Source organism: Chlorocebus sabaeus, chromosome 11, assembly GCF_047675955.1.
Source record: "Chlorocebus sabaeus isolate Y175 chromosome 11, mChlSab1.0.hap1, whole genome shotgun sequence".
Lineage (NCBI taxonomy): Eukaryota > Metazoa > Chordata > Mammalia > Primates > Cercopithecidae > Chlorocebus > Chlorocebus sabaeus.
This window is the reverse complement of record NC_132914.1, coordinates 9,368,307-9,381,922: the sequence shown is the minus strand read 5'-3', so window position 1 is coordinate 9,381,922 and position 13,616 is coordinate 9,368,307. Positions and strand designations below refer to the sequence as shown.

The 13,616-nt window shown below is 39.3% G+C and overlaps 1 protein-coding gene across 6 annotated transcripts in view; it reads right to left on the bottom strand.

Moving 5' to 3' along the window:
* CLEC1A (C-type lectin domain family 1 member A) overlaps positions 1 to 13,616 on the bottom strand; it is a 45,046-nt gene that overhangs the window by 10,548 nt on the left and 20,882 nt on the right. For 2 of the 6 annotated variants that reach the window (XM_007967600.3, XM_073020465.1), the window contains 2 exons: positions 11,237 to 11,335; positions 3,366 to 3,542 (listed from right to left, as the gene is read on the bottom strand). The exons of 1 other annotated variant lie outside the window; for it this stretch is intronic. In XM_007967600.3, the coding sequence (XP_007965791.1) occupies positions 3,366 to 3,542; positions 11,237 to 11,335 (276 nt within the window). Of the gene's footprint in view, positions 1 to 3,365; positions 3,605 to 11,236; positions 11,336 to 13,616 lie in introns of all 6 variants that reach the window. 3 more of the 6 variants (XM_073020463.1, XM_073020464.1, XM_007967602.3) reach the window with 2 other exon arrangements.

The following is a 13,616-nucleotide window of genomic DNA, read 5'->3' as shown; positions in this document are numbered from 1 at the left end:
GCTCCCCAAACAGCATTCCTGGTTTCCAGTTTTCCCCTTGTAGCCAGAGAATTCTTCCTCCTTTCACTCGATCACATCTCTATGCTTCTAGCTGTTTTGCCCCCAAATTCTGGAGCTGTTTTTGAATCTTTCATTTGTCACACATCCATTTGTGTCCCATCATGCAAAATCATTTCCACAAACAATATCCTAGTTAGAAGAACCATCATGTTTCTCCTGGATTTTAGTAACAGCCATCTCTTATCTGATTTCTCTGTTGCTATTCTTTCCTCTTCCAGTCTAATTTTAACATAATTGTAGATTAAGCCTTTAAAAACTTATGCCAGATCATGTATTTCCTCTGCTCAAGACCCCATAATCAATCCTCATCTGCTCAAAATAGCAGCCAAATCTCTCGCAAAGGCACCTAATGCTATCTATGATCTCTACCTAGCCTCCTGTTAGTCTCCCACTCCAACCACGTGGGCTCCTTATTAGTCCTTGAATATGCAGATACATTCATGTTTTAAGGCTCTTGTGTTTCCTGTTTTACCTATAAAGCTTGTTATTTATCTGTATTGCATGGCTAACTCCCTCAACTTTTCAAGTCTTTGCTACCATAGTATCATCTTAATTAAGGATTTATGACTGTTCTATTTAAAGTAGCAACAGACTATCCTTGAATTCCTTATCCCTCTTGCCTTGTTTACCTTCATTTCTCATAGGATTGATTAATCTCTCATACATTATATTTAGGCTGGCTAATCATTATTGTATACCTGGGACCTAGAGTGTCCCAGAATCTGGGACTTTTAGTACTAAAATAGGGAACGTTGGGGGAAAACTTGGAAATGCTGGTTGATACAGTTTGAACATTTGTCCCGTCCAAATCTCATATTGGAATTTGATCCCCAGTGTTGGAGGTGGGTCCTGATGGGAGGTGTCTCGGACAAGGGAGCAGATCCCTTATGAACAGCTTCGTGAGTTCTCACTCTATTAGTCTCAGGAGAACTGATTGTTAAAAAGAGCCTGGCACATCCCTCCCCAGTCTCTTGCCTCCTGGACTCTTGTCCTGTTACCTGCTGCACTTTCCCCCATGTGTGAAAGCTGCCTGAGGCTCTCAGAAGAAGCGGATGCTGGCACCATGCTTCTTGTACAGCCTGCAGAATCATTAACCAAATAAAACTCTTTTCTGTATAAATTACCCAGGCTCGGGTACTCCTTTATAGCAACACAAACAGATAAAGACATGAGTCATCTTATTTTATGTTTTCCAATATACTTACTTCTACCACCCCACTAGAGTAAGTGGTCCATGACAGTAGACATCCTGTGTGTTTTGTCAGATATGCATCAGTAGGCATTCAGTAAATACTCCAACCATACTGGTAGTAGTGCTAACTAAATGGATAAATATCACTTCGGTAAGTGGATGGATGGATGGATAATGGGTAAGATGAGGGCAAGAAATAAAAAGTAGCAGATTAAAACTGAGAACTGACATCTAACCAAAAGTATGTAAGAATTTTATATAAGAAGAAACTTTAATACATTTGCATTTAGATTTTATATTTAAATTAAATGACTTATTTGCATAGCTTCTCTTTTTATTTGTTTTTATATACCTAAATAACAATTTGAAAGACCATTTGTGTTAGGAAAATCTCGGTTACCTTAAAAAAAAATTTTTTTTGGCCAGGTGCAGTGGCTCATGCCTATAATCCCAGCACTTTGGGAGGCTGAGGTGGGCAGATCACTTGAGGTCAGAGTTCAAGACCAGCCTGGGCAACATGGAGAAATCCTGTCTCTACCAAAAAAGTACAAAAATTAGCCAGATGTAGTGGTGCACACCTGTAATCCCAGCTGCCCAGGAGGAGATATGAGAATCGCTTGAACCCAGGAGATGGAGGCTGCAGTGAGCCGAGATCACACCACTGCACTCCAGCCTAGGTGACAGAGTGAGACTCTGACTTTAAAAATAAATAATAAATAAGTAAATAAAAATAAAAATAATTTCTGAGATAGTGTCTTACTATGTTGCCTGGGTTGGTCTTGATCTCCTCAGCTCAATCTTCCAGCCTCAGCCTGTCAAGTAGGGGATTATCTTTTTGAAGATATGGCAAACAACAAAGGAAAGTATGCACACTGGGCTTTGTTGGAAAATTCATAAATAAGCACCAGGCGGGGTAGTTCACACTTATAATCCCAGCACTTTGGGAGGCCGGGGCAGGGGGAACACCTGAGGTTGGGAGTTCAAGACCAGCCTGCCCAACACAGTGAAAACCCATCTCTACTAAAAATAAAAAATAAAAAAAAATTAGCTGGGTGTGGTGGTGCACACCTGTAGTCCCAGCTACTTAGGAGGCTGAGGCAGGAGAATTGCTTAAACCTGGGAGGAGGAAGTTGTAGCAAGCTGAGATTGTGTCATTGCCTTCCAGCCTAGGCAACAGAGTGAGACTCCATCTCCCCCCACCCAAAAAAAAATGGAAAAAGAAAAATTAGTAAATAAGGACATTATGACCATTGAGGTCATTAGTCATGTAGGAAAGAATCACTTAGAGAAGTAAAACTGTGCCTATTAATATTTTTTCCTAGGTAGCCACGCAATCAGGATGTCTGTTTCAGGTGGGAAGTGATGTGTGTATAGTAGATGAGGAGACTTTGCCCTCCTTCAGAGTTCCTAAAAAAGAAATAAAGTGGAAACCTGAACATGTATGCCATTTCCTAAGTAAGCATGACAAAGAGAGCAGAAGAGACAGCTGACTTGAAAAAAGTGGATTATCACAAAACTTGAAAAGAATAGAATAGGAATACACACACACTCACACTGAAGCGATGCTCCTAGCCTTCTCCAGCAGTAAATTTATCAATGGTGGTTCACCTACCACTGGCACTGTCATCATCTGTGGTCCTTAATAAGCTACATATTTCTGATACCCAGTCAAGTTATCCTGAATTAAAATAACTTGAGTTTGATTCAGGTTATCTGCATTTTTGGACTAGTCCCTGTATGATTTTTAAGATTTGAGAACTACAGTTATGAGTTTGCTTACTTCTTACTAGGAAAGAATTTGTAAGAACATTTGCTGAGGTAAATGGAGACATAACCCTGTATTTTCTTTACTTGTAGTCTTATTTTGGTTATTCTTAGTTAATTGTTTGTATTGTTTTAAAACATCTGCATTTGAAGAGTCCCTTGATGTATGGTATCACAGACACATGTGAATCACAGGATCCCAACAACTGATCATGATCTGGAAGCCCAGACCCTTTTATAGTTTGCCAGACCTCTAGTTAAATCATACTTGACTCTCACTTTCACCGGCGGGAAATCCATCTCTCTGTTGCCAGATAACATGGGGACAGAGTGACCAGGACACACTTACCTCCAGCTCTGTTATAGAGCTCACGACAGAGTTTTTCAGCCACATGCTGCAGACTTCCTGCAAGCTTTATGTTCTGGGCTTGAAGAGATTGCAACTCTCGGGATGTATTTCCTAATCTTTCTTCCATTTGAGAAATGGTGCCTTGACCAGTATTGGAGAGCTGGTAGTACTGAAAAACTAACCCAAATGACCAAGTCAGACTGGACAGCTTATTTCTATGTTTTATTTCCATTTTCTGCCTATGGGGAAAACAAACAGTATATTCTTTAGTATCTCAGGCTCTGAGATCTCATATTGCGTATATTCAAGTTTGGACTCTAGTACATATATGAAAAGTTGTATCACCTTGGGCAAATTAATTTCTTTAAGTCTGTCTAAAAATGTGAAGTCGTGGGGAGAAAATGGCAGCTAAGAGGGCTAAGGTGGAGCTCCCACTTGGACAACAGAACTGCGTGAGGAGACTCACACTGTGAACTTTTCCTCCAGGAACCACCTTAGGAACATACCAGGAAAACTGAAAGAATTCACAGATCCTTTGAAGGAAGCAACTCAATACTGAAAATTCTGTAAGACAGCCACAAATGTGTGAAGGGGGGAAAACCCGCCTCTGAACGCACATCCCTACTGGGGAACCTGAAAATCTGGGTTACATGAGAAGGATTTAACCTTACCTGGAGCAGAAATAGATGTAGGGAGCCAAATATAAAATATATGCAAAATATAAAAGTAGAAAAAGCAGAAGGAAGAGTCCTGTAGGCACTCCCATTCTCCAGCTCAAGCCCAGGGAAGCCATCCCTGACTTTGTCTCACAGGGGTCCTTGGACAAGGCAGCCAGTGGAATTAAAGAGGAGTCACAGGATGAAAGAAGCTTCCAAATGAATTTTGTAATAATTTCAACTGGATACGAATTTTCTTAAGCAGAATCCAGGGGGCAAAGAGGAACTGCTACAGATATCAGCACAGGAACTGTGACAGATGGTGTGAGAAGGTGGGGAGGGGCGTGGCCTGAAAGCCTGCTTGCTTTCTCGGTGGGAAGGGTTGTAGCCTGGGGCAAGATCAGAGCCCCAGGTATGAGCTGCCAGGATATAAACTCCGTGTTATTGGTGGGGCATGGGAGGAACAAGACTTGCCTCACCAGCTATGTGGGAACTGGGTAAGGCCTATCACTGCCAGCTTTCTCCCACTTCCCTGGCGACTTGTATGACACAGCAGAGGCAGCCGTAATACTCTGAGAAGCAACCCTCATGAACCACAGCATTCATGGCAAGCCCTGCCCAAGGAGAGTGTGAGCTCAGACCTGCCTAACCCTGACCGCATGTGATGTTTTTTCCTACCCACCCTGGTACCCAAATACAAAAGACATAAACTCTTAGGAGCTGTATGGCCCTGCCCATCACCTGAGAAACCTGAATACTTATCCTGGCAAACTTAGAACAAGCTTACATCCCCTGTCTACTACTGCAGCTGGTGCTCTCTTTAAAGCACCACCTCTTGGCTGGAGGCCAACCAACTCAAACCATTAGAGTAACTCAAGACAGAATAACCCTGCTCCAAGGAGGGAGAAGACAACAGCTAATTCCACTGCCTGCAACATCCTGGCTAACCAGAGGTCCTGAGTGTGTCCATCTGACAGCTTCACTGCTAGCATAACCAGCATTCAAGAAAACCAGCACACTAAACAGATCTACAACCAAGGACTCTCACAGAGTCTACTTCACTTCCTTGCCAACTTCACCATAGCAGGTGCCCCACAGATGGGAGACCTGAAGATGGATCATATCACAGGACTCTGCAGACATTCCCCAGCACCAGCCTGGAGCCTGGTAGCACCCACAGTGGCTAGACCCAGAAGAGAATAACAATAACTGCAGTCTGGCTCTAGGGAAGTCCTATTCCTAGGGGAAGGGGGAGAGTACAACATCAAGGGATCACCCCATGGGATGAAAGAATCCGAACAGCAGCCTGTGTGTTCCAGATCTTTTCACTGAAATACCCAATATACCCAAATGAGAAGGAAACAGAAAAGTAATTCTGGTAATATGACAAAACAGGACTCTATAACACCACCAAAAGATAACACTAGCTCCCCAGCAATGGATCCAAACCAAGAAGAAATCTTCACATTGCCAGATAAAGAATTCAGAAGGCTGATTATTAAGTTACTCAAGGAGATACCACAGAAAAATGAAAACCAACTTAAAGAAACTTATTTATGGTTTTCTTTCTTTCTTTTTGAGACAGAATCTCACTCTGCTGCCCAGGCTGGAATGCAGTAGTGTGATCTTGGCTCACTGCAACCTCCGCCTCCCAGGTTCACTTGATTCTCCTGCCTCAGCCTCTCAAGTGGCTGGGATTAAAGGTGCCCACCACCATGCCTCTCTAGTTTTTATAGTTTTGTAGAAATGAGGTTTCACCATGTTGGCCAAGCTGGTCTTGAACTCCTGACCTCAGGTGATCTGCCCTCCTCAGCCTCCCAAAGTGCCGGAGTTACAGGCATGAGCCACCATATTTGGCCTAAACAAATTTTAAAAAACAATATAGGATATGGATTTTAAAAATTATCCAGAGAAATAAATATCATAAAGAAAAGACTATCACAACTTCTGGAAATGAAAGACACACTTAGAGAAATACAAAATGCACTAGAAAGTTTCAACAATAGACTAGAACAAGAAGAGAGAACTTCAGAGCTTGAAGACAAGGCTTTTGAATTACCCCAATCTGACAAAGACAAAGACAATAGAAAAAAAAAAAATGAACAAAGTCTCCAAGTAAGTTGGAGCCATAGTAAATGGCCAAACCTGAGAATAATTGTTTCTGAGGAAGAAGAGAAATCTAGAAGTTTGAAAAACTTATTTGAGGGGATAAACCAGGAAAAAACCCTTGGTCTTCCTAGAGATCTAGAGATTCAAACACTAGAAGCTCAGGATGTAAGGGTTCTCTGGCTGCGATATCTGTCACCCCATTGATTGCCAGTGTTCATTTGGCTGATCTGGCTGGCTAGGCATGTGTCCCCTTCCTCCCTCACTGCTCCAGGTGCATCCCTCCTGAAGGCACATGGTTGAAGAGGATGACTATACCCGATAGAGGAGGACCAGTCTGGTCAAGGGTATACAAGTAGTTGCACTCTCCTGCTAGAACCTCCAAACAATCTCTCAAATACTAGAAGCTAAAAAAACACCTGGGAAATTCATTGCAAAAAGATTATCACCTAGGTAAATATTCATTATGTTATCTAAAGTCAAGATGAAGGAAAGAATCTTAAAAGTTGTAAGACAAAAACATCAGGTAATCTATAATGAAAACTTATCAGATTAATAGCTTACATCATCAGAAACCCTAAAAGGCAGAAAGGATTGGGGTCCTATTTTGACCCTCCTCAAACAAAATATCGTCAGCCAAGAAATTTGTATCCAGTGAAACTAAGATTCATAAATGAAAGAGAGATAATGTTTTTTTCAGAGAAACAAATGCTGTGAGAATTTGTAACTACCAAGACAGCACTACAAGAAATGCTAAAAGGAGTGCTAAGTCTTGAAACAGAATCTCAGAACCTCAAAATACACCAAAATAGAATCTCCTGAAAACATAAATCTCACAGGACCTATAAGACAATAACACACACACACACACACACATACACACACAATAAAACAAGATAATCAGGCAAGAACTAGCTAATGAATAGAATAGTACTGCACATCTCAGTACTAACACCCAATGTAAATCACCTAAATGCTCCACTTAAAAGATAAAGAATGACAGAATGGATAAGATTTCACCAATCAAGTATCCGCTGTCTTCAAAAGACTCACCTAACACATAAGGACTCACACAAACTTAAGGTAAAGAAGTGGAAAAAGATATTCCATGCAAATGGAAAACAAAAATGAGCCAGAGTAACTATTCTTTTATCAGACAAAACAGACATTAAAGCAACAACAGGAAAAAATAAAATAAAATAAAATAAAACAAAGAGAGACATTATAGACATTATAGAGTGATAAAAGGAATAATCCAACAGGAAAGTATCACAACCCTAAATATCTATGCACCTAACATTGGAGCTCCCAAATTTATAAAACAATTACTGCTAGACCTAAAAAATGAGATAGACAGCAACACAATAATAGTGGGGGACTCCAATACTCCACTGACAGCACTAGACAGGTCTTGAAGACAGAAAGTCAACAATGAAGAACAAAGAAAGAAACAATGGACTTAAACTACATCCTAAGACAAATGGACTAAACAGATATTTACAAAACATTCCATCCAACAACTGCAGAGTATGCGTTCTTTTCATCAGCACATGCGACATTCTCCAACAAAGGCCATATGATAGGCCACAAAACAAGTCTCCATAAATTTAAGAAAACTGAAATTATATCAAGTATTCTCTCAAAGCATAGTGGAACAAAATTGAAAATGAACAATACAAGGCACCCTGAAAACTACACACATACATGGAAATAAAATAATCTGATCTTGAATGATCTTTGGGTAAACAACAAAATCAAGAGAGAAATGAAAAAATACTTTGAACAGAACGATAATATTGGTGACACAACTTATGAAAACCTCTAGCATACAGCAAAAGCGGTGCTAAGAGGAAAGTTCATAGCATTAAATGACTACATCAAAATGTCTGAAAAACTCAAAATAGACCATCTAAGGTCACACCTCAAGAAATCAGAGAAACATGAACAAACCAAACCCAAATCCAGTAGAAGAAAAGAAGTATCAAAGATCAGAGCAGAACTAAATGATATTGAAATGAAAAAAAAAAAAAAAAAAAGACATACAAAAGATAAATGAAACAAAAAACTGGTTCTTTGAAAAGATAAATAAAATCCATAGAGCAGGCCGGGCGCGGTGGCTCAAGCCTGTAATCCCAGCACTTTGGGAGGCCGAGACGGGCGGATCACGAGGTCAGGAGATCAAGACCATCCTGGCTAACACAGTGAAACCCCGTCTCTACTAAAAAATACAAAAAACTAGCCGGGCGAGGTGGCGGGCGCCTGTAGTCCCAGCTACTCGGGAGGCTGAGGCAGGAGAATGGCGTAAACCCGGGAGGCGGAGCTTGCAGTGAGCCGAGATCGCCCAATGCACTTCAGCACTCCAGCCTGGGCGACAGAGCGAGACTCCGCCTCAAAAAAAAAAAAAAAAAAACCCATAGAGCATTAGCAAGGTTAATCAAGAAAAGGAGAGAAGATCCAAATAACCTAATTACAAATGAAATGAGAGATATTCCAACTGATGCCACACAAATACAAAAAATCACTCAAAGCTACTATAAACAAAGTCCAGAGGGGATAGACAAATTCCTGGAAATATACAACCCTCCCAGATTAAACCAGGAATAAATAGAAACTATGAACAGAACAGTAAGAAGTAGTGAAATTGAAACAGTAAGAAAAACACTGCCAACAAATAAAAGTCTATTCACAAATGGATTCACAGCTGAATTCCATCAGACATTCAAAGAAGAATTGGTACAAATATTACTGAAACTATTCCCAAAAATAGAGAAAGAGAATCTTCCCTAAATCATTCTATGAAGCCAGTATCACACTAATACCAAAATCAGGAAAGCACAGAACAAAAAAGAAACTAGAGACCAATATCCCTGATGAACACTAATGCAAAAATCGTCAACAAAAGACTAGCTAATTGAGGGCCTGGTACGGTGGCTCATGCCTGTAATCCCAGGACTTTGGGAGACTGAGATAGGTGGATCACCTGAGGTCGGGAGTTCGAGACCAGCCTAACCAACATGGAGAAACCCTGTCTCTACTAAAAGCACAAAATTAGCCAGGCGTGGTGGTGGGTGCCTGTAATCCCAGCTACTCGGGGGGCTGAGGCAGGAAAATCACTTGAACCCAGGAGGCGAAGGTTGCACTGAGCCGAGTGCCACTGCACTCCAGCCTGGGCAACAGTGTAAGACTCCATCTCAAAAAAAAAAAAAAAAAAAAAAGACTAGCTAGCTGAATCCAACAGCACATCAAAAAGATAATACCCCATGATAAAGTGGGTTTTATCCCAGAGATGCAGGGATGGTTTAACATACACAAGTCAATAAATATGACACATTACATAAACAGAATTAAAAACAAAAATCATATGATCATCTCAATAGATGCAGAAAAAGCATTTGAAAAAATCCAGCATTCCTTTATGATTAAAACATTCAGCAAAATTGGCATATAAAGGACATACCTCAATGTTATATATATATACACACACAAATATAACATTTTAAAATATGTATTATATATATTTATATAAAAATATATATATATATTTTTAGATGGAGTCTATATATGTATATTATATATACATAGATAGATAGATAGATATTTTTAGATGGAGTCTCACTCTGTCACCCAGGCTGGAGTGCAGTGCAGTGCAGTGGTGTGATCTTGGCTCACTGCAATCTCCGCCTCCTGGGTTCAAGTGATTCTCGTTCCTCGGCCTCCTGAGTAGTTGGGATTATAGGTGCCCACCACCACGCTAATTTTTATATTTTCAGTAGAGATGAGGTTTCACCATGTTGGCCAGGCTGGTCTCCATCTCTGACCTCAAGCGATTCGCCTGCCTTAGCCTCCCAAAGTGCTGGAATTATAGGTATGAGCCACCATTCCTGGCCTAAAAAAATGTATAATTTAAATAATTTATCTATATCTATTTATAAATACATAAATAGAAATGTGGAGTTATAATATTAGTTCCCAACTTCAAGAATAAATTCTCAACCTATATTTATTGCCTGATAAATCTTTTTATGTATACTCTCAAATGTTACTCAACATAAAACCACCAATCTGTTTATATGTTGGTTATTATATTGAGTATTGACAATATACCATATATTGTTACTTATTCAGTTATTGAAATAGTGTTATTATTTTTTCCATGATTTTATAGTTTGCAATTAGGATCATTGAGAACAAGTAAATTCCTAATGTCATTTTACTAGAAATTTTCAACATTCAGATTTGAAATTCAGGTCTCTACATCTAAGTATAGAAATCTCTCACGAATCATGAGAGTTCCTCTGTATTTCCAAGAATAATGGTGGTTGCAAAATAATAGTTATATCACAATGAAATAAAACTTTTGGGATCAAAGGGAGCAATAAGAAATTATTTGTAATTTTGAAATATAAGATACAAACAAAAGTCTTAAAATTCCTGTAAAATCCAGTTTTTGACATTAAAATCTGCTCTTCTATATAACATTTTTCTTTGAATAACCTTCTTCAGCTGTTTAGGAAACATTGCTGTGGGGACTTCACCTACTGATGCAAATTCATCCACTTTCTTTTTTAAGGTTTTTAACTTGTTTTTACTAGTTTGAAATTTAAATATTTTTAGATATGCATTTTTCCGATTTGATTTTCACAAGTTTTTATAAAATGACTGTATAACTTCCTGGCCTTTAAAATATATGATGATTAAGGAGTTTACCTACTCTCCTTGTACTGACGGTACGCGTGGCTCTGTGGGTAGTATATTCTACACTGGCTCACTGAACCTTGTATTCTCAGAGTCAAAACCTCTGATATCCTAGTCTTTTGTGGAATGGGAGAGGGTTAAAATAAATGATATTTTTAGACAGTGACATATAAACAACCAGACAAAACCCTTCTTATCTCAAACAGAATGTTTAATTCTAGTTGGCAACTGATTGTCATATTTTAATACTTCTTCCATTATTCACCATTTAAATAGCTGCATTTAAAAAAAGATACACTGAGTTTTCCAAAGGCTAAAGAATTAAAGCGTAAAAAAGAAATCCATAACAAGTGTTTCTCATCCTAGACAAACCTTGGAACCAGGATCCTCCCCCAGGTCAGAGCGCAGACTTACACAAAAGCCCCAGGACTGCCAGCCCTATCAGCAGCACCAAGCACAAAGTCAGCAGGGTCAGGGCCACTGGTCGCCACGTTGAAGAGGGAGCCCTGTGCTCTGCAGGGAACAGAAGAGAAAGCAGGGTTTGGCTTTTTCTTCCTCTTGCATCTAAGTCAATAACAGGTAAGGGAGAGGAGTTGATTCTGCACGGGAACAAATTATGCTGGACAACAGTAACGGGGGCTGGATAACTTGATTTCTGTCCTCAGAAACATCATCATAAGGCTCAGTGCAAGCCTCACTTATCACAGCTAGATTTTCTCACAAGCCCCACCCATTTGTATCCACCTCTCAAGTCTTACTTTGCACTGAATCACACTATGCATTATCTTTATGTGGTTGTTTGTACAACCTTCTGCTTGTCAAAATTCTAATTATGAAAGACTGTCATGAAAATGTCTGAAACACAGCCTGAGAATCTCTGAACCTTACCAAGGGACAACTTTTTACATAATCAGGGGAAAGATGAAATTAATTTGCTGTTACTTTTGAAAAACATCCCCTTCCCCCCAAGTTCCGTATATGCTTTTTCTAAAAGGCAAATTGCATGTTAGTAATGGGAAGTAATAATTTTACTGTTTTTCTGTGGAATTGTTTCACTGAAAGTCCCTCTTTTGTAAGGATATTGTTTGTTCATTCATTTGATTTATATTTTTTTCAAAAATAGATTATAAAGAAACAGGATCATCAATTTCTGAAAGACGAATCTAAACTATTTTTGTAACAGTTAAATAATTTTTAAAACTGTGGCAAACATGCTTTCCTTGCCCTCCATTCTCATAAGTTTGACTAGTCATTGCAGAGGTTTTACTGTAAGTCATGGGTAGACCCTTCACCTAGTGAGGTCACCTATCTGAGTCTGAATGACCTAATGTATCTGACAGGGAAGATTTTCACTCAGGTGCAGCTAGCATCTAGCATTGTGATAAAAATGAAACAAAGAGAGAGTGAAATCCTCAAATAAACTCTCATCTCTTTGTAGCCTGTTAGTTCTACTTCACTGAGAATTCAAGTCACGTTCTGAAACAGAAAGATTAAAGAGTTCGGAGGGGCTTTTTGAAAGAAAATTCTTTTCCTTCTAGCAAGATCCTATACATAAAACATTCTAGGTACAGAGATTCTCCAGGCTGGAGTGCAGTGGCGTGATCTCGGCTCACTGCAACCTCCACCTCCCAGGCTCAAGCAATCCGCCCACCTCAGCTCCTGAGCAGCTGGAACTACAGGCACGTGCCACCACGCCTGGCTAATTTTTTTTTTCCTATATTTTTGTTGGAGATGAGGTTTCACCATGTTGCCAAGGCTGCAGGCTGTTCTCTAACTCCTGAGCACAAGTGATCCTCTTACGACACCTCCCAAAATGCTGGGATTACAGGCATGAGCCACCACGCCCGGCCAATTCTAGGTACAGAGATTTATATGAAACATTATTTCCAAATGGGGAATGATAACTAGTAAAGAATATAGAAATAGACAATATGATTACTATCCTCTGGAACTTACAATCTAGTAGGGAAAATAAGTTAAAGTCTCAGAGTAGACATACTGATATATTTTTAAATGTGAATCTTATTTCTTAGCAATCATCTCCTTCATAGCTTTCATTACATTTAGAATAAAATCCAAATCACTTTTCACAGATTGCTCCTTTAAAAAAAAAATGGCAATTTTATTATGCTACTTCCCTACTTAAAAACTTCAAAAGCTTTATTGCACTTAAAATTAAATCCTACATTAGTCTTATTGAGACCTTCCTTAGCTCTTTCATCCCTTTCTGAACTATTTTCCTCTCACTCACGTGTACTACTCACAATGGCCTTCCGTTTAATCCTTGATCTGATCAAGCTTGACCCTAAGTACCTTGTATCAGCCCTACTTCTGCCTCTGTATTAATTTCAGTTTCAATGGCACATCCTTGGAAGAGGTCCATGAGTCCATCTCTAGCATATCACTCACCCTGTACTAGGTAATATTTTCCTGACTTTTGTTTCTTTTTGCCTGTCTCCTTTCTCTCCATTTAGCATTCCATTAAAACAATGATCTTGTCTATCTTGTCCACCAGTGTATTTCCACTACTGAAAGTAGTGCCAGGGACATAAGGGCTGAGTAAATCTTTGACAGTTTAAATAATTGAAAAATGAAATTATAAAAAAATTAATATGACTTAAACTAAGTTTCAAAGAGATAAGTGGGTTCTCCAAAGTTAAGCTTACAGGGTTTTCGTTTGTTTGTTTGTTTGTTTTTCTGTAGTACATTGACTTCTCAGCAACATCTATGTCAGCAGAAAACAGACTCAGCTAAATACATCTCCCAGCCATGGTGGTTTCTATACACCGATTTT